The sequence below is a fragment of the Paramacrobiotus metropolitanus genome, unplaced genomic scaffold, assembly GCF_019649055.1.
Source record: "Paramacrobiotus metropolitanus isolate TYO unplaced genomic scaffold, Prichtersi_v1.0 Parri_scaffold0000038, whole genome shotgun sequence".
Classification (NCBI taxonomy): Eukaryota; Metazoa; Tardigrada; class Eutardigrada; order Parachela; family Macrobiotidae; genus Paramacrobiotus; species Paramacrobiotus metropolitanus.
In genome coordinates this window covers 400,436-421,531 of record NW_026570258.1, presented here as the reverse complement: position 1 = coordinate 421,531, position 21,096 = coordinate 400,436, and the positions used below count along the sequence as shown (strand labels likewise).

Sequence of the window (21,096 nt, the reverse complement as noted above, 5' to 3'; positions counted from 1 at the left end):
GCAGGATTGGATCAGAGCACAGACACGCGTAAGTAGTGCGTAACAACTTGCCAGTTCTCGCAACAGTTTACAACGAGGAGCGGCTCACTTTCCGCCGCGTTGTAATGGCAACCACTTGCAGCAATGCAGGAGAAATACAGCGCAGCCGGTTAAGTCCCGGTTAGTGACCGCAAACGTTCGATGAACTCGGCTCGGAGCCGACCCAGACTCGGTAAAGCGACTGCAGCGAAGGGATTACTGTACTCACTGGTCAGTGTACTGGCTGGTTCTCAATGCATCCAGACTCACCGCCCGAGTCACTGTGACTGGCCCTGACTCGACCACGCACTCGCCTAAAATCCGCGTGGTGGCAAACGGCACGCAGCACGGCAGCAGACTGAGAAATTCTGCAACATTTGCGATGATCAGCGCAGTTTTCTAGTCGATCCACGGAGAAACGGTCTATTTCCTTGTTTCCTTGGTTCTCTTCGGGATTTGTCCATTATTATTCCATTTATTAACCCAGATACTCTCTTTAATCCTGTAAGCATAAAATTTTCCCGTCCCGCAGCATCAGGAACTAAATTCACCGTTTGCTTGTAGAGAGCTTGAGCGTCGTTCAGTCGAAGACCTTGACACGAGTTTCCCGCATCTCAGTCATTTTTAAATCTCCTTTTCGGTGGGTAGACCGTCTTCCATCGTCATCCCCTTGATACGAAAATCTTCTCCGATCATTCCTGTAAATAAATAACCCAGTTTTGTCCCGTAGGTGTGTGCTATGAGTAATTGGCGTCGCGATCCCAATGCATCGGGTGCTTCCGCGTTCCCCGCTGAAGCCACGTCCGATGCCTCCGCCACGGTATCGCCGGCCGCTCTGACGGCCGCCCAACAGCAGCAGCAGTCGCTCCTCCATCAGCAGCAGCAGCAGTACCTGCAGCAGGCCGCCGCGGGGGTGGTGGACGGGGCCAATAAGTATGTGCCGCCGCACATGCGCCAGATGCAGCAGATGCCCCTGCAGCAGGCTCCCGGGGCCTTCCCGCCCCTCGGGGGCTATGCCGCCGACGGGTATGGGGCGGCGCAGGCCGTCAACGGTGCCATGATGCCGGGGATGGTGCAGGGCGCCGCGCCGGGGATGATGTTCTATCCCGGGATGCAGGTGGGTGGATTTTGGCAATTTTTAAATGATTTTTCATTGAATTTTCGTTCGGGAATTATCAATTTCTCTGCTCACACTGAAAACCTTATCGTTGATTGTGGTCTAATGTTTGTGTACGGTATTTAAAAAATTCAAAGTGAGCTTAATTCTGAAATTTACCAAATACATGCTATCCCGTGATGCTGGATTTATTTTATTGGAATAATGGAATTGTTGAATTTTCCAGTTTCGTGTTGAAGTTGAAAGCCTTATCTGTCACTGTGACGTGTGATGTGATGTTGTATAAATTATTTGTAAATGTCTAATAATTGATTTTCTAAGTTTACCAATATCGGACCAGAGAATTTTGCAAGTCGGTGGCAGAAGTGGGAGGGAGATTAATTTTTCGAAAACTGATTTTTAATTTGATTAACCTGTTTACTTGACGTTGTAGCATGGGATATAATTCTCTGAACAGTTTTCGGGAATTTGTAGGAACTGAATTTTTAAATTTACCTTTATCAAACCTGAGAATTTTAACTCTAGCGATTGAATACGATAGAAGCAAGCCATTTTTTCTGAAATGAATTTTCAGTTTAAGTAGTTTTCTTAGCGTTGGTGTATTTCTTACATTTATTCCTACGGTGATTTGTATGGTCTTTCAAAGAGCTCTTGTGTGTAGAAAATTATTCGTCTCTTTTTAACGTATGTGGCCACCGCTGTACTTGCCAAATGTTGTAGCTTTTCAGACTAAAAGAACGAATTAATTTATTGACTAATATTCGGTCATTTTTCTCCGCTGCGGCGGATCTGTTCTTCTTTCTGTTCACTCCTCGAACCTGTGATGGATTAATAATTATTAATTAATGTTTTTACTGAATTAAATTTGCATTTTTACACCAGCAGAGATCTGAAAGTGGGTCGATGGGAATAAGGGCGTGTATACACGGGAGAGTACAGTAATCTAAACACTGGAGCCCGTGTAACAACCGACAGCGGGCATCGATTTACCGTATTTGTACAGTCTTACGATCCGGCGTGGTAGTGGAACCTCGTAATCGTCGCATGCGCGGCTCCCTCATGGCGCATTTGCCGTGTGCTAATGCAAATTAACGTTAACGAGTAATCTCTTGGCATTACGATGTACGCCGGGAGAACAATCGATTTCTTGTGCGGTAATTTGCTCTAGTACAAATGGCGTGACAGTAGCGTACGTTTGGATGAAGGCAAGGGAAGGGAGGTTTTAAAAATAGATACCGGACATCCGTGTGCTGTACTGTTGAGTGGCGCGCGGAGAGGAAGTGAATATGATTGTGTTATCCAGTTTTGTAAATTAGAATCCAGATGAGTCGAAGCGGGCCCGGTTGCTGGGAAAGATCTTGAGAAGATGATTTTTATTTCGTAGAAATGGTGAAGGTAGACCGGTTTCGCTGTGCAGAAAAATAATTCTTTAAAGCTGTTAAGCGCGATTTAAAATTGGAGCGGATCAAGGGTGAAATTAGCGTTTAAAACTTTCAGTGATTATCGTGAAAAACAAGAAGATTAATACGAAAATTTCCGAATTTATAAAGGCTGTTTTTTATTAAACGTTTTATCTATGCAAAAATAAGAAAAGCGTGAGATATTTGCATATTCTTGCGTATTTTTACAAGATAAAAAATTCTAATTCAGTCAGTTAAGACTTTTTAAATTCGAATACTAACCAGCTACGGACTAGTAATAAAGTTTAATATTAGCCAGGTTAATTTTCTTGAATACTCCAAATATCATTCGTTAGATTGTGATTGGAAGCGAGATATCATCAGGAATATTATCCTCTAGCGACTAGAGTTATTTTTAAAAATAGGTTTCTACATACAATAAAAGTTTGGCTACTGTAGTTGCTATAATAATAATAATAAAAAAAGCAACGGGAAATGTATACTCCTGTTGAATCGATGAAAATGCGTTTAAATTTGATCTTTTGCTTTTGTTGTGATTATTGGTCGACGAAATCAATGGGAAACTACAGCGTGGTGCGTTTATCTTTGGCAGAACGCCTATCTGGCGCAGGGCGCGGCCACCGCGCAGCAGCCGTACACCGCGTACAGCCAGCCCTCCCAGGCGCAAATGTACCAGCAGGCGCAGCGTCCCGGCGGCGCCGCGGATGCCCAGCAACAGCAGCAGCGCCATTTCAACAACGCCGCCGCCGCGGGCTACACGACCGCCACCAGCACCGACGTCCGGGTGGCGGGCGGCGGATACGGCCAGCAGCAGCAGATGCAACAGCAGCCGTATAACAACAACATGGCCTTCGGGCAGCGCGGCATGCAGCATTCGGGCAGCACCGGCAGTTTCAACAACTTTGGCAACCGGAACAACTATCAGAATAATAACTACGGCCGGAATGATGGGTACGGGGACCGGGGCGGCGGCTACGGCGGGAATAATCAGCGGTACGGGCGCAATGCGCAGGATTTCACGCCGGAAGAGTGGAATTCGGCGCTGCCGCGCGATCCCGGTCTGGAAGGGTACGTGCCGTAGTTGCGGAATTTTTACGGGGTTTTAGCTGTTTTTCTTACGATTTTTCCTACACTTGATTGATTTCCAGATTAATGTTTTTAAAATAGTTTGCAAAAACCACTTCTAATTGCATTGCAGAAAGCAGGTAAATTGCAATAATGACATCAGAATACATATGAATCATTTGTTGATAAAAAGGATATAAACTGCATAAATAAAAACGCTTAATTATTGGAAGACTGCACGAATAAATTAACAGAAATTCGGCTAAATTGAAATTAAATTGAGGGGCTTTTCAGTATTCAGTACTTCTGAATTTACTGGTTTATTATTGCATGCAGAAATTAGGTTACGTAAATAAAAACTAGGGTAGTGATTTTTTGGAACTGGACGCATAATATTGGATGTTCGGAGTGTCCGTTTGAAAAATTTCACTGATATTATGGTAGTGCAGTGGAACGGATCATCTTGCTGCGCATGCCGCGTTTAAAGGCTTGTTTGTTGTGCATTTTAATATAAACGTTTAAAAGCTACTGAAAATCGAGGAGAATTTTTTTTCCGCAGTAGGTTGAATTGTTTATGTGCTTTTCCAGGACTTTGTTCCAGAAAGTCAATACGGGCATCAACTTCGACAAGTATGAGGATATTGAAGTGGAAGTCAGTGGGCGGGATGCACCGGCACCCATTCAATCGGTATGCAAAATCGAAATAAACGTATCCTACATTTTTTCAATAAATTTTTTAATTTAATTGTGATTGTGGCATATTTTTTCAATTTTTGCTGAAGAATTTCTCCATGTTTTGCGAATTGATTGAATTTGTTTAGATTGAAATGTCAACGTAGATGTGTGTTAATGTTCTGTGTTTTCGGGTTGCAGAGCTTTAACGATGTCAGTCTGCATGCCATTATCCGGCAGAATGTGGAGTTGGCCGATTACAGTCGGTAAGAAATTCATCAGGAGTTTTTTCTGTGTTGAGGAAATATCGATTTTGTTTTTGGTAAAACATGACAGTAAATTTCCAATGCGGCGTTTGTTTTCCTTTCATGTTAGACCGACCCCGGTGCAGCGTTATGCGATCCCCATTGTGTTGAACGGTCGCGATCTGATGGCCTGCGCTCAAACAGGTAAATATGATCATTTTTTGTGCGACTTGTAATCGTTAATTTCGCTTCTGATTTATTCTTAATTGTTGAAGCATTTATTTTATTTATCAGGGTTTTTTGTTCAAAATTTACGTATTGCTTATTTAATTGTGCAGGTTCGGGCAAAACGGCGGCGTTTTTGGTCCCGATCCTATCGCAGATGTTGACCGGTGGCCCGCCACAAATCCACATGACGGTAAGTTTACTGATGGTTTGGAAAAAGTTTTAAATAATTGAAATTTAAAATTTTTGGAAAATTTTACGGCGCACAGAATCTTTCGGTGAGTTACCCAATAAGTGTCATGTAATTGTGCCGGACAAAACTGTGCCAGATGAAAAGTGATCAAGAGAAGAACGCTAGCTCGTGGCACTGGTATTTTTAGTGTTGGCGAGTCAGTAGTCTTCTGTACAAAATTGTAATCGATTTTTCGGAAATACTGTGAAAATAAAAGGAATTAATGTGTGTTTTAGTGGTTAGTTCGGAGGAATTCATTGACGGTTATTTTTCGTAATTTATAGCAGCAGCGCCGGCGTGTGCAGTATCCGTTGGCGGTGATTCTGGCGCCCACCCGCGAACTGGCCATCCAGATCTACGATGAATCGCAGAAGTTCGCCTATCGCACGCGCATCCGTTCGGTGGTGGTGTACGGTGGCGCGGATATTGGACAGCAGGTGAGCAAAACCAATTTTGCTACTTTCTTTACAGTTGTTTTTTTTATTGCGCCGTTACCGTAATTCCAGTTTTCTAGTAATAATATTTTCCCAGAATTCGTTCTGTTTTTTTATTATTGTGCCTTATTTATTTACTCCACAGTCGGAAGTTGTTTGCTTTTTCTCGAAATTATATGCGACTGTTGTAATTTATTATTGCGCTGATTTGTTCATAAAAATTTATTTATGTGGTCTGTTTATTTATTTCAGTTAAATATTACTCCACAGTTTTTTCTCACGATTGTCTCTTTTGTTTGATCATTCTAGCAGTCAGTATTATTTACGGTGATGTGCACCCGTTTATTCGCGACTGTTTATTACGTGCATTTATTTGTTTCACGGTGAGGATTTTATTGGATGCGCTGTAAATGTCGTGTTTATTTTTTTCACAGTTTAAATTCTTAGAATAATAAGAAAAATTCTAATAATCGATGACAGCATAGTTGATTGTGGTTCCGTTCGTATCGGGTTTTTTGACGATTTCAATTCCCATAATTATCAAAAATGGCCATAACAATTGATGACAGCGTAGTTGATGGCGGTTCCGTTTGTATCGCGACAGATTCGGGATCTGGAGAAGGGCTGCCACATGATCGTGGCCACGCCGGGCCGTCTGAAGGACATGGTGGAGCGCGGCAAGGTCTCCCTGGACTATGTGCGCTACCTGGTGCTGGACGAGGCCGATCGCATGCTGGATATGGGCTTTGAGCCGCAGATCCGCAATCTGGTGCAGGAGAACGGCATGCCGCAGCCGCCCCACCGGCAGACCCTCATGTTCTCCGCCACCTTCCCCAAGGAGATCCAGATCCTGGCCAAGGACTTCCTGTACGACTACGTCTTTCTGGCTGTCGGCAAGGTGGGCTCCACCAGCGAGAACATCACGCAGTCGGTGCTGTGGGTGGCCGATGAGCAGAAGCTGGATTATTTGCTGGATGTCCTGCATACTAATCTGAATAGCGGTGAGTCGGGGATTTTTTGGCCAGCGTACATTCACTGATGTATCCGTTTGATTGCTTTCTGTCGCCATTGTGAATTGGCGAATAGTTGAATATCATCATTAATTATTGTAGTGATATATTGAATTTGTTTCCCCATTTATAAGTATTGATTTAATGAGTGTTGATTATTAATCAGTAATCAGTTTCCGGTTGTAAACATATTTAGGAAATGAGAAAATATGTAGTATTCATAAAAATGTTTGATATCCGATTTGCTGTGTATGAAATATACCATGAACAGGGAATAGGGAGGATCTTTCATTTTTCCGCAAATAATTGTGTAAATACTGTATGTAATGCGGCACTTGAATACTGAATACTTGTTCACGTCTAGATGGGTGTGATTTGTAGTGCGATGGCTGTGAGTATGGGCGTCGGATTACTTATCTTCGTTGAAATCATAGCTTGTTCATGATATTAATTTCCTGGTGTGTACCGGGTTGTCCTGTTTTTTTTTTCGTGATTATTCTTTATTTCGCAATGGTGAATGTTCCTTGCAAAAGGAAATTACTTGTTGGAGTGGTATTCTTGACTTTGGAAATGGCTGCGTAAAATTCTAATGCTGGTAGTATGCCGCGTTTTTAACCGGTATCGTGGCGTGTGTTGCAGATAAGGAGGGCCTGATCCTGGTGTTTGTGGAGACGCGGAAGGGCGCGGATATTCTCAACTACAATCTGCAGCGCAACAGCTTCGCCGCCACCTGCATCCATGGCGACCGGAATCAGCGCGACCGCGAGGACGCCCTGGCCTCCTTCCGCTCCGGGGAGACGCCCGTGTTGGTGGCCACCGCGGTAAGACGACAGTTGGCGTTCAATAATATTGCTTACGTCTGATTGTAATACTGTCCGTGATGGACAAGAATTATCGGTATTCCATGTCAGTAATTATGATGATTTATTTCTGTATTCTAATGTGGTAATAATTGTGGTACTTTCGTTGATGGTGTAAAGCTGCCCGTCGAATTTGTCTTGAAAATTATTGACAGTGTGGTTGGGGGCTGATTGGCAGGTGGCAGCGCGTGGTCTGGATATTCCCCATGTGAAGCTGGTCATCAACTATGATCTGCCGACGGACATTGCCGAGTACGTCCACCGTATCGGCCGTACCGGGCGCGTGGGCAATCTGGGTACGTTCTAATCGATATTAGCCGCCTGTAGCGATTTGTAGTGCAGTGGCTCGAGACCGTCTCATTCATCTTGAAGCGATTATTGTACGATCTCGTCACATGTCAGGCGTTTTCTGTCCAGTGTGCTGCTAATGATGGTAGAAATGTTTGGTTTTTCAGCATGGCTAAAGTGTTTCTTTCGACATGTACACAGAAACAAATACAGGAATTGACTGACGTCATTTTTTGTTGATGGCTTCATTTGCTTGTATTTCCATGTTGGCGTGTTTCAGTGGTTGCAGGCGTTGATGTGTCGTGTGTGGTTGCAGGTCAGGCTATGTCTTTCTTCAACGATAAGAACAAGAATCTGGCCAAGGATCTGCTGAACATCCTGCAGGAGAGCAATCAGACGGTGCCGGATTTTATCATGTCCTGCGCCCGGGAATATCTCGGCGCCAAGGTCACGTATCAGCGCCAGGGATCCTACGGGAATCGCGGTCGTGGGTACGTTGCCGGCAGTCAATCCCTTACCGACATGTTATGGAATAATGGAGCACAGACTTTTTTTTGGGGATTATCAATTATTATTTATAATCATTAGTGGTTTGGGATTTTAATCAGATAATTTGAAAACGAAGCGCATTTCATGAATGAAATGAGAATTATTTATCACCAGTGAACAGTGAATACATTTTCTAAAATGAATGAATTTCCGAAAATAATGATCCCTAATTTTTGTCAGTTTTGACGGCTTTCTAATAACTGAAATCAGAAAATAAAATAATGAAATAAAAAATAGATGTGGTAATCAGAAAATAAAATACTTCGTAGTAATGCAACGCAGTTCATTTCTGCTTGTATTTTATAACCGTCCGTTTGCGTTGCAGACGCGGTTTCACCAATTTCGGGGACGTGATTACCGGAGCTTCGACAACAGCGGCCAGCAGCGGAATTTTAACGCCGCCGGCGCGGGCGGGAGCGGCGGCGGCAGCGCCGGCTTCAATCGCGGGAATAATAACGCGGGCGGCAGTTACAATAACAGCGGCGGCTACGGGCGCCAGTCGGCCGACAACGGGTCCTCGGGAGCACGTGGCGGCTCTAACGACTGGTGGGGATGAAAACCACCATGCTGGACGGGAGGGGAGCGCTGTTTAACCGTATTTCGTGGGGAATTTGTGAAAAATCCAACGCCTTGTGTTTTCGGAAAAAATCACACTGACGCGCCAAATGTGGACGACACACACGCTGATCGAATTATATTCCGTTTTTGTTTCATTTTTAACGCGGGATCACCATGGTGGACCGGCAGCTCATGATTGTGTGCCGGACTGTGTTGTTTTTCTTCTGTTCTCTGTTTCTCTCTCCTGGATAGTATCGGTGTTTCCCCATTTTTGGAACTCTCTTCTCTTCCGTTTTCCTCGTACTACTTTTGTTGTTGATTTCCGTTGCTCCTGTTTATCTCTCGTGTGGCGGATGGAGTGGATTTGTTGGGGATGAGTGGCGGACGATGGGGATTATTCGCTGGATATTGGTTCATTTTTTATTTATCTTCGCGTTGGGAATTAACGATCATCATCGGGGGTTTTCTTTCGGGGGGAGTGACAGTGTGCGCGTCCCTTGTACCATGCGGTAAGCAAAATAAAAAATGAAAATAATTGTGGATTGAAATTTACAGTGGGACGAAAAGAACTTTAATTACAATTTGTCGAATATTTCCAGGTTGTTCTTTGTATTTGAGCATTTTTTTACAAATTAATGTTAAACTTTTATTGCAGAAATTTTTAAAATTGATACAGAACTCAGGTTTTTGTATGTTTTAAATTTCGTGATTTGTGGGTCGTATTGTAGATTAATTTCTCTATTAGGTTCAGCCGTGTTTGTGTTTGATTTCTGTTGTTGGACAGACTGATTACTTTACCGTGTCGTGTTGAATGCTGTGTCGTAGTGTAGCGGCACGTACACGCAGATAACAGGTTACTCTTCGTGTGTCCTATACACAAATCTTTACACGAGTTTGCTTTGTTAGTTGATATTCTTTTAATTCGCGTTATTTGTCTTTCTCGCGCGTTATTTGTCTCTTTCGCATTATTTGTCTTTGCGTTATTTGTCTTTCTAAGCAATGGCTGCTGTTGGGGCACTTAAGAGATTTTATCCGTAAATGTGTATCTGCGTTTTAATTATTTACGAATTCAGAATTTTTTATTTCTGAATTAACGAATATTTTTTGAATTAATGCGGGATTGTCGTATTTTTACGCCAGACTTCTGTCGTAGGTTTTTTTTTGTAAGAAGGATGGATGGATTTTCTGCGGTTGTGTTATGGTTTCGCCGATTCATTTGTTTATTGCGCTGCGCCGGGATCGCAGTCTAATCAGCAGCAGCGGCGCTGTGATTCCGGTGTGTGTTTTTCTCTTGTTGGGGCCAAAAAACGTTGCGTGACGCTGATGTATGGGATGATTCTGTACCGGTTGTCGCAACCGGTCCGGAATGGCGCTGTTTTCTTTTTGTATCTCCTTTTCGTGCACACCAAAGCACGCCTGGCCTCGGCGTTGGAAAGAGACTCAACGGGATGATTTATTTAATTCATTTATTATGTTTCTCCGCGTGGAGCGAGCGAAATCCGTCCGTCTTTCTGATTTTGTGTGCTTTTTTTGCTGTGTAAGCAAGAAAACCTTGGGGAATCCGCTGGTTTCGGAAAGATGTCAATGGAGCTCTTCTTGTGTTTCCGTGGTGGGCGGATGGGGGGAGAGTTGCGTTTATCATCTTCCCGGATAATGATGAGGGACGCGTGGATTGTGTTGTGTGTTGTTTCCTCCGCTCTTGTGTTTTTGTATTCGGGATTAATCATTTGCCTCCTCGTTTGAAAGTGGTCCGCGGATTGTGTCGGAGGAAGTACGGCGTTAAAGTGTTCCTTGTGTTGTATTAATCTGGGCGATGATTCCTGGATTCGCGGGCGATTTTTCTGCGGGGCGGATCTATGTGCGTAACGGTTGATGGGAATCGTGGCAGTGGTTTCCGTGATAATTGGGAAATATGTTGATTATTTTTTTCTCTCTTTATTTCTAATAAGTAACCGGACAATATATATTGGAATAATAATCGTTTATGATGATTTCTCTCGGTTGGTTGTGTCGTTTTGCGGTGTGTTGTGGCGCGCGAAGATGCGAAAATTCGGATGGGACACGATGACGGGTTGAATAAAGTGTGAGAGGCGTTGAAGCGTGTGTCGGGAAAGCGTGTTTTGCATTCGTACCAGATCGCGACAGGTTTCGGTGTAGAAATTGTTCCCATAGTTACAAAATAATTCTACAAAATACCGATAATAGTACACACTAAATAAATAATAATAGTACACACAAAATAATTATTTTTAAAGAAAGGAAAACCATGCTACAGTAGGTAAAGAAAGGAAACGTTTTATGAAATTTGACGGTGAGAAGTTCAGTTACGGTCATCGTTAATTCTTTTTTTAACAATTTTTGTTAATTTGTATGGGAAATTTTATAGTTCATTCGGTACTGTAATTTATTTTCAGTAATCATAAAAAAATACTTTCGCAGCTTTCTCGAAGATCTCCATGAGCTAGCACTGCGCGCTGCCGAGATACGGTACACGGGAAGTGTCTCGTTTGTATTGATTATTCACTGAAGTACTTGTGCTGTATTGCATTATCTATACACGTACCTACAGAAGTATCATTACTAATTAATTTTGTACATATTTACATTACTGTATTGTTTAGTGTTTCTGCTTAGCGCATTTTATGGTACTTCAGTTACTAACTGGCTGTTACTTGTACATGGATATCGGTTACTCGGTAGTTAATAATATCGCTATCAATACGTTTTTTCGTATGTATTACGTAACATGCGCTTATTATTGCGGTTTGCAACTACATTATTATTGTTGTGGACGAATTTAATTATGTTGAACACTACTCGTATACAAAGCAGATGTGCTCGTACAGTACTTATTGCAACAATACGGTACGGTAGTATTAATTTTACTGTATTGAAATATTGAAGCTACATACAAAGTACTTAAGTATAGCATATCTATGTTGTACATTGTATACATTGTATTGATGTATGTAACTTGAATATAATTATCACTGCCCGTACAATGAGTGCATGCAGATTTGTCATTTAGCGGGACGTATGTACTTGTACACTGTAACTATGTACATTGCCGCACCATAGCACTTAGGTTTTTAATGAATTATTGCTGATAAGATACAGTACTTACAACCTCCTACACGATCGAGCGAGTATATGGCAATAATAATCGATTTTTACATTCGACTGCGGCAGTGTTCTACCTGAAGTGCCAAGCTATCGACCCAGTCAACAAGGTAAACCGCGCATCTACATACACCTTACGGACCATTATTTCCCCAAATCACACCTGCTCTTTTCAGAATCCCAGTTAAATTATACCCAACAATAACCGTACTTTGTGTTTAACGAGGTTCTAATATCACTGACTGCAGCATCGTGACCTATACCTTCCAAATTGCCTGGAACGACACCCAAGATTATCACTGTCACCTGTCTGCGACGCACAAAAAAAGGAAGAAACCCTGTCTAAATCTTCATTTATCCGCCATGGATGAGGAGCGCAGCAGCGGCGGTGGGGAGATTTTCGAGAAGTACTACCACGACCTACAGGAAGAGATCATCTACGACGCCAAGATGCGTCTGAAGAAGCTGATCGGGGATAAGATCCCCATCAAGGAAAAAGAACGCATTCTCAAGGAATCGGAAGCCAAGATGTGGGTGCTGATGAAGGAGTACATCCGCAAACCCACGAAGGAGGAGGAGAAGCGGAATAGCTGGAAGGACTACCAGGAGGGCCGCAATATGTTCAGTGTGTGCGTGCAGCCCATCATGAACCAGGCCGTCGATGAGATGATGTCCATCTACGCGGACGAGCTGCACAAACGGCCGCCGCCCAATCGCCAGGAACCGAAGGAGGAATCGGATGATGAGATTGATTTCGCCTCGGGGATGTGGGCCAAGGACCACCGCAAGGAGTCCATGGTACCGAAATAATTTATCTGCGGGAAAGGATGTGTTTTCTTTGAAATCTCGGTGTGTATAGTGGAAAACTGGAAATCACTGGAATTATATACGTGGTACTCTTGTTCTATGGCATTAATTAATAAGTACATCATGTTTACGTGCACGGTTATAGATTAGCACGAAATCGTGTGATGTGTCATCTCATTGCAAGATCCTTAATATTACTGCAAGAAATGGTGCGTAGTTTTAACGAGATATTCGGTGCTTCATGTTGCCATACAATTATGCTGACGTATAAACAGGATTAATGCTGTACATTCTGTACTGCAAACAGATAATGATGTACTTACTTGATAATTATTAATAATAAGTATTCCTTAGATTTTTCATACGCTGCTGCACGCATGCAAGCCATGGAATTACTAAGTACTTAATTAATTATTGTTTTCTCAGTATAACATTCGGTTACTTTTACTCTATAGCTTATTTAGGAAATACGAATAACATGAAAACTATGAGTAATTTATTGGATCAGCCAACGTGACCTTTTACAAGAAATCCTTTCCAGTAGAATCTGTTATTTTGCATTATCAGAAAATTACAATTATTGCGACTGCGGTAATAACAATTAATACCGGGCGACTTTATACACTGTCACCAGTGTTGATATTGGTTGGACACAAAGAGCTGCAGATAAAAACGTGTACGAGTACGCTAAACATTACAAAAATTAAGATTCTCTGGTGCTGTTTTTATATGATTACTACAATACCAATGAATGCTGATAACAAAAGAATAAATAAATTAGTTAGTCATAATCCAATTCCTATACATACACGTACAGAATTACGAATGTAGTCTGTAACGCGTGTGGCATGCTATTCTACAGGACGTTCTTTTCTGCTCTCCTTACTTTGAACAATTATGTGTTAATGCAATGAAGTATGCTTAACTGACACCCAGATTAATAACAATAACAACAAGTAAAATAAATATAAAATAACGGAATTCTATTACAGTAAAATAATAACAAAGCGATAGAAAGAAAAGTGAGAAAAAAATAACGAATAATTATATAAATTATACAGTTACCAATTGCGCTAACTTCAAATTTGAAATAATAAATTTTAAAAAATTCCGTTACATGTTAATGCTGCGAAAAGAGCATAAGGAATATGATGATGATTATTGATTAAGCCAGCGGTCGGAAATACTGCGATTAACGGCATAATCTGCATAATTTTCAGAAAACAAATGTTTTCCTTGAGTTTTCCTTACATGGCGAAGGGTGTTGTCCACTTGACATGGGTTTGAGAAGAAATCAGAGGAAAAAAATATGAAAAAGAGTGGATCTGCGTACCAGTATTAGTAAACTAAACGTAGAACGTAATAATTTGCTTGAAGGGGGATTGCTGCATGTGCGCTTGACCACGGGGCGTTTCGGATATGTTGTAAATATCCAACGATGAGTGCGACTGTGCAGTCACTCAAACAAATTACCGTACTTGTAAGTATTACGTCGTAAAGAATATTTAACATGGCTGTCAGCAGTTAAATACAGTATATGACGTCTTGTATTTAAAATTAAAAAAGCTAAATGTTTAAAATTAAGTGCCATTAAATAAACGTTATACGAGTACATGTGAATATTCTTGAATGTACAGTATCACCAGTTTATTTAGCGCGTTAGAGGACAGCAAAGTAACGTAGTTACAACTAATTTTCAGCCATCCCAAAGTTTAAATCCGCATGTACCTGCTGGCGTCAGTTTATAAATCAAATATTTAATGATGAATGTCTAATATTGTAAAGTCCGCAATCCTCATGACTGCAAGCTACTCAGTCTATGTACACAGAATACACGAGTAATATTCACAACTCGTCGCTGAATATTTCAACACTAAATCGGTACACTCATAACTTTGCGTGCCCGTTGTTTTTCCTGACTACTCCCGGCGGCGGTTACCGGTTGCACCGACTTCATCCGCATGAGATTCGTCCGGCCCTTGGCATCCACGAAATCCTCCTTGGCCAGCTCCTTAATGGTCCGCGCCGAATGCGGGAAGGTCCGTGAGCGCACCACCTTCTGCATGGGCACCTTGGTCCAGTACTCCATGAAATCAAAGTACCCACTGCGGAACTGCATCACCCCGAAAGTCAACTCGCAGCAGGCGTTGAACAACTTAATGGCCGACAGGATGACCATCAGGGACTTAATAATGACCATTCCGCGGACCTCGCTGAGGTTGGAGGTGGTCAGGAAGGGCACCAGGTCGATCTCGTGGAGGTTGGTGTGGTTGTAGACCAGGTAGTTGTCCAGGGAGGGCGGGAAGTAGGAGATAGCGATGATGACGATGCAGCAGACGGAGAGGGACAGCGTGCCCAGGATGAGGAGCCCGATGACGTATTTGCGCAGGCGTTGGCCGTAGTGGGAGGGCTGGGTGCTGGCCAGCAGGGCGAAACAGCCCGTGGAGATCCAGGAGAGACCGATCCAGATGCCGGAGTATACCAGCGGCAGGACGTTGGCCGTAAATTTTGTTAACCCTGCAAATTCCCCGTAATTGTTGCTGGTGTAGATGTTCAGGTTATTTACGCCAGCACGTATTATATTTTCGATACGTACATTTACGTCGCAATGAGATTTACATGTATCCAAGGATTTCTACTTGAAGAAGACTTAGCGGGTGAGCCCACTCAAACCAGCGCTAGGTAATGTACGAGAAATAGAAAAGGTACAGAGCAAATAAGCCTTCCATTATGCAACAGTTCTTACGGTTTCCCTAATTCCCAGTTTGCACGGTTTTACGGATTTGCCCCATAAACCAGCATAAGAACTGTCCGCACAACGGAGGATGTCATACCGGTCGACCAACTGAGCAAATATTGTCCAAATACTAATTGGATGGCAAAATTGACAACTCATAAGGAAATATTCGTAAATACAACAAAGTACGTACTGCGTACAGCGGTACAGGCGCCATGTACCGGTGTGGATGTACCGAATAATGTACACTTGTCCCACAAAAAAATGGTGTCATTCAGCTGTTGCTGTTGAAGGTTTCAATCGTACACATGGCATGCTTTTTGTATGTTAACGTCGGCTTGGAACAGATGTCGGCTTGTTTGCGCGTAAAGCCAGAATCCATATATACCACGACAACATCATTTTGTCCTAGTTTAACTTATGCAGTACTTTGGTTTATATGCAGTGCTTTGGCGTGTAATGCTGAAATACGGGTTACGGAAGCACTGTGCTCTCGTGTGCTGAATGATTTGGCTACTAATACTGTATTCGCTCGCACATCTTGAACCACAGAGTGTGTGTACGGGAAAAACACGCATTCAGTATACACACTCTAACCGGGCAAAATGCACGACTACGAAATATTGCTCATTTGGTTTCAAGATGAACAGTTCTTCTTGTGAATTTATCCAATAAATCAAGACTTTTCATTTAAATGGCAGTTCACTCTGGAAAAAAAGGTTCTCTAGCTGAAAGCTCGAATTGTCTGTGGTTCATCGCCATCAAGAATGTTGACGCTGAACGTACCCCTCCCCCTCCAGGGGCACCCCAAAAACCACAACAAATCAGTTTGTAACTCGTGCTTACGGCAAAGCTGTATGTGCTTTCGAGCATAAGCATGATTAAAAATTCTTAGAGCTCTAATTTTTTTTAATATTCAAGAAGTTCTCCAGAGCAGATGTTGCAAAGACATCAGAAATTTATCAAATCGCGAATCGCGCATTTGGCCCGGTTAGAGTGTGTATATTGAATGCGCGTTTTTCCCGTACACAGACTCTGTGGTTCAAGATGTGCGAGCGAATACAGTACATGCTGTAGTGTAATAATATTATAGCCGTTCTCTTTATTTTTTTCCTGGAATAAAGGTACACGAACAAGAGCAACATTCAGCCGTTTCCGGTTTCGTGCGCCTAACGTGTGCGTCTGTTAACGGAGATTCCCGGCAACAGACTGTAAACGGAGATTCACGGCAACAGATCTAGACCACCACGAAGTATCAAGTTTACCGTGTAGTTTTGGCCGTTCTCACCACAAAATGTTTATGCTACTGTAGGGAATCTGGCCAGGAAAAACTGTGCACTGAGTCTAAACTAACGTACAAGATCCCGGCTAAAAATCTGTGGCTACGGCCGAGGTCAATAAATCTTGATCACTTCCACTCTGACTTGTTCGGAGCTAATGCGACATTCCTCGTTTGTACAAACTGTAGCGGTATACTGCATGCTATGTAACGGTGAAGATTGATTACTTACGCAGTAGATCAAGCAGGAATGCCGCGACACCCGACACAATATCCACCACGGCAATGAACTGGATCACCGACCGGTAGCGGATGAGGATGCCAATTAATGAGAAATCCGGCTGCATCGTTCTATACTGTCTGATCAGCAATTACGCGTTCCATAACCTTCACGCATTCCCGTACATCCAACGGCAAGGCAATGATCAAAAATTGCTACATCTGGATAATCAGCAAAAACCGGGTCGTGACAGCGGATATATGTAGAGTGTTTAATTTGAACTGGATTTTAAGTGCACGCGTGTGTAGAGCGGAATGCCGTGCGTTGAGCCGATGCACCGAGAAAACACGATGTTAAACCACGGCCAATGAGCTTGTATTGCAAAGTAATACAGATTTGCTGGGTATATTTTTAGCCGCGGTTTTTAAAGGAGAACGCGCTCGCCATGAATAGATATTTTGGTTGATCGGGTTTACAGATACACCAGCCGATTGGTGATGCTGTATTAGAGGCAGAAGATGATCTGTTAAGGGAGCAAATGTGGGCGCTGAGCATCCTATACAAGTGTACTGATTTCTCCGCAGAATCTGTCCACACAATAACATGCACTTAATCACTGCGTTAGGAGATTATACACAGCGGCTTTTTAATTAATCCGTATGTGTGCTAATACTGCTTTTATCGTTTCCCAAGAAAATGCATGAAACGGCGCAGTTTTCGATCGTTTATACAAAAATACCGGCAACGCTTTTATTGGCTGCAGCGTAGTACTTTCCGCACGGCTTTCTGCAGCGCCGGTAATGTGGCATGATAGATCAGCGGATTGAACACACAACTGGAATACTGCAGGACCGTCGCTAGGGCGTAAAGGTCATCGTTCCAGTAGTGCGCAAAGTCGGCGCAGAGGTAGAAGATGTTGCCGGGGACAAAACACACCAGAATGGCCAGCGCCAGTAACGCCAGGACCCGGAAAAACTTGAACTCTTCGCGTTTGGATGGGGGTGATGCACCCGGTGCCGGCGATTTATCGGTCAGTTCCATGGTGAAGGAAGCGATCTGTGATGTCGGACCGGCGGAAACGCGGGTACCTGAACTGAACGTCTTTACTTCCAATAGTCATACAAGGAAATACTCAAGCTTAAAAGAAAGAACCTTTTTCGCAAAATTGTCATTGTTAGTAAGTACTCGTACATCAGTACAGTATTTACTCTGTGAAAATAATTACATGTATAGCATGTAAAAGGAACGTAATAAAGATGAAAATCAAATATACAAAAACTGAAAGGAACTAAAATAAGTTAAAATAAAACTACAGGTAAATAGGTTTAAAAGAGCTAGCAAAAAAATTGAACAATAAGAAACTGAAAAAACCCAAGAAGCTGAGAAATAAAAAAAAGATTAAGAAACTGAGAAAGTCAAAAGGCATTAAAAAAAGAAAAAAATCAAAAGTAATAACCGAAAATTATGACGATATTTTTTACAGTGCGTGTAACCAACCCGAGCACTAGTTCAAACTGTAACGTTTTACAGTTTTACTGTACCGAGCCCGTAATGGGCATTTTTTTTCCGGTACCTTTAATTAAACGCCGCAGCTGGCTGCGTCCGTACAACTTCACGACAATCACCGTCGTACAGAGCAGCACCAACACCGCCGGAGCATCATACGCAGCAAACTCCATCACCAGGGAATACCCCTTCTGCGCCGGGCCGTTGATAACACACGGCAGCGTCATGGACCGATACCACAGCGCGTCCATCACCACGTACGGCCCACACAGCCCCGTAATCCCCAGCCAGGTCAATCCGCACACCGCCAGCGTTGACCTATTCGAGCGGAAATACCGATACCGCAGCGGGAAGAACAGGGAGAACGCCCGGTCCAGACTGACCAGGAGGACCGTGTACCCCGTCCCGATGGTGAAGATCTTATCCAGGAAATTGTAGTACGGACAGTAGGTGGCGCTAGCGGCGGGGGACAGCGTGAACCAGACAAACCCGGTCATGCTGATGCCGGCTAAACCGAAATCGCAGAGGGAGACGTTGAGGAGGTAGAACATGAAGGGTTGACGGATGGAGGGGTCCTTGACGAACGCCAGGATCACCAGGGCGTTATAGATCAGCGTTCCGGTGCAGATCACCGCGACGGTGGAAGCCAGAGCGTAGTTGGCCGGGGAGACCGTTGCAACAGCGGTTGCGTCGGTATTATTGGGAAGAAAACTGACTGTAGTGTTATTTAAACGCTGGAACATTTTAAGGACCAATTTTGCAGTGCCGGTACGCTGCTTTTCCCATTTGCTGACGACAGTCTAAAGCATTAGCTAAAGAATTCAACACGCTGGCTAAATGGCCTTTATGAATATGACATGGCGCTGAAAATTTAAATGACAGTTGGACTGAGTAAACACGGTATTTCTCATCATCCGATTATTTTAGGGAATCGCCTGATACACATTCTGCTCAACGCTATCTTTTATTCATTTGCTTGGCGTTTTGTTCAGAGTCTAGGTAACAAAGCAGTAATTCTCATGGAGGGTACCGTAGAACAACAATATCAATACAGATACGTGTTGCTATCCACACGTAAAAGAAGATACCGAGTGCTTAATCTGATCCCTATCGTAAATATTGCAATATTTACAATTACACTGAAAACCACCGGTAACTAGAGCTGCTACATATTCAGCTAGGGTGCGTTGTACACGATACACACCATTGTTTTAGCAGCACGTGATACAGGTATAAAATACAATGTGTATAGTATTGACAAAGGAAGCAGCTGTAGGCAAAAGTCAACAAATGCACAATATGGTACCTGGATGATCGTGAATTCTGATGCCGGTAAACATTAGACATCCTGACTAGTGTTGTGCGGTGCACGGGCCGTGTTAATATTACGGCTGTGGAGGTGTGTGGTGAGGATGTGAATGACAATGCCAACTTATACTTCGCACTTCTCAACAACAATCCCATGGCGACACCATAAGCGAAACTGAAACTGAATAAGGTGCGTGTGTGGGTGTACCGTGTATTGTCTATCATCGATATCACCATTATTAATTTTCCATTTCCTCATATTTCGGTCACTCTGCGTGCAGGTTTTCATAAATTTGCCCTTTATATCCCAATTCTTACGCATAATGAAGTGTAGACATGACACGATTAATTTGAGGTATTTTTTAGTTATTTAGAAACCAACTTCGTTGAAGAAACTTTAACTTCTAAAGCGTACAAGTACAGTCCATCAAACTTTTCATTAAATCCAAAAAAACTCGAAACCCGATGCATACGCAAATGAGGGACACTCAAGTAGCGGCGTTAATTGGTGCGCGTAGCGGTCGGCGTTAATTGGCGGCTTAATTTGGCGCGCACCATATGGGTCGTAAGCGGTGGCTGCAATATAAGAAAAACTGAGGTAGTGAAACCAAATATTCTGTTGGTCCCGTTTTATGTGCAGAACCGTTTCCGTTTTTGTAGTATACTGAGTTCACGTGTTTGTTGTCCTTCTAATACTTTCCTATTTCTGTCCTTTGTCCTTGTCTTCTTAGCAACTTCTCTTCTGTTTTCCCTGTTCTCTAGTTACGATTCCTCAGTTTCCTTTCAGTTGTTTTCCTGACCAGTACGATACAATAAAGATAAGATTCCTACACATGACAATACATGACAGTTTTACTCCATGATGCGTGGTCAGAGAGGTTTTGCAGCACCTGATTCATGGCCAGAGGATGTCCTGGTACATGGTCAGGGTGATGGTCACCATTCTGTGGTCAGGATGTATGCGTGCACCTTCCGGTTCGGTTCTGTGCGTACCATTGCGAGAGAGCTGCGCGAGTGAGAACTGACCTTTAATCAATATTTTACAGAGTACCAATGCGGAAGTTTAAAATGGTATTAAATGGATGCTAAAAAAGGGTGGGAAGGCGGGTAACTTCCAGCACTTGAAAGGTCATATTCAAGCGTTAACGGTCACAAAATATACTCATTCCGACACGCGTGCAAAACCAAGTCAAACGACAGACCACCGTCCACCGCACATGAACAACTCTTTTCGCGAATGCTGTCAACGTAACAAGGTTAACTCCCGCTGCGGTAGTTGCTATGGACAGCAAAGCGCAGGAGCAACCGCGACGACAAAGGGCAGACAAGCGATCCGCTTGGTAAACAAGGCGATTTCGCATTCCATGGAGATAGAGATAAGGCAGTCATCACGCCCGTGCATAGTCCAAGCAATTGCCCATCAGT

The 21,096-nt window shown here is 43.1% G+C and overlaps 4 protein-coding genes across 6 annotated transcripts; 2 read left to right on the top strand and 2 right to left on the bottom strand.

Annotated features, from left to right (window-relative positions):
• The first annotated feature begins 361 nt into the window (after positions 1-361).
• On the top strand, positions 362-10,792 carry LOC129589918 (putative ATP-dependent RNA helicase Pl10). Its single transcript, XM_055484845.1, has 15 exons — positions 362-522; positions 583-658; positions 749-1,135; positions 3,149-3,624; positions 4,210-4,309; positions 4,495-4,559; positions 4,669-4,742; positions 4,877-4,956; positions 5,280-5,432; positions 6,034-6,430; positions 7,079-7,260; positions 7,478-7,595; positions 7,904-8,078; positions 8,462-9,203; positions 9,848-10,792. The coding sequence occupies exons 3-14, from the start codon at positions 758-760 to the stop codon at positions 8,727-8,729; spliced, it is 2,466 nt and encodes an 821-aa protein (XP_055340820.1). The 5' UTR covers positions 362-522; positions 583-658; positions 749-757; the 3' UTR covers positions 8,730-9,203; positions 9,848-10,792.
• Positions 10,793-11,751: 959 nt separating this feature from the next.
• Positions 11,752-12,979, top strand: LOC129590015 (uncharacterized). Of its 3 annotated transcripts, none has more exons than XM_055484982.1 (2): positions 11,752-11,924; positions 12,063-12,979. In XM_055484982.1, exon 2 carries the CDS (start codon positions 12,178-12,180, stop codon positions 12,622-12,624), a length of 447 nt encoding a protein of 148 aa, XP_055340957.1. In that variant the 5' UTR covers positions 11,752-11,924; positions 12,063-12,177; the 3' UTR covers positions 12,625-12,979. The 3 variants fall into 3 exon arrangements, with proteins under 3 accessions (XP_055340957.1, XP_055340956.1, XP_055340955.1); XM_055484981.1 differs by having other exon boundaries at positions 12,041-12,979; XM_055484980.1 differs by having other exon boundaries at positions 11,991-12,979.
• Positions 12,980-14,262: 1,283 nt separating this feature from the next.
• On the bottom strand, positions 14,263-17,156 carry LOC129590023 (uncharacterized). The gene is made up of 2 exons (XM_055484995.1): positions 16,870-17,156; positions 14,263-15,138 (listed from the first exon to the last, which is right to left on the bottom strand). Exons 1-2 carry the CDS (start codon positions 16,982-16,984, stop codon positions 14,495-14,497), a joined length of 759 nt encoding a protein of 252 aa, XP_055340970.1. The 5' UTR covers positions 16,985-17,156; the 3' UTR covers positions 14,263-14,494.
• Positions 17,157-18,389: 1,233 nt separating this feature from the next.
• LOC129589943 (histamine H3 receptor-like) lies at positions 18,390-19,106 on the bottom strand. The gene has a single exon (XM_055484885.1). The coding sequence runs from the start codon at positions 19,104-19,106 to the stop codon at positions 18,390-18,392; it is 717 nt and encodes a 238-aa protein (XP_055340860.1).
• Positions 19,107-21,096: the final 1,990 nt, after the last annotated feature.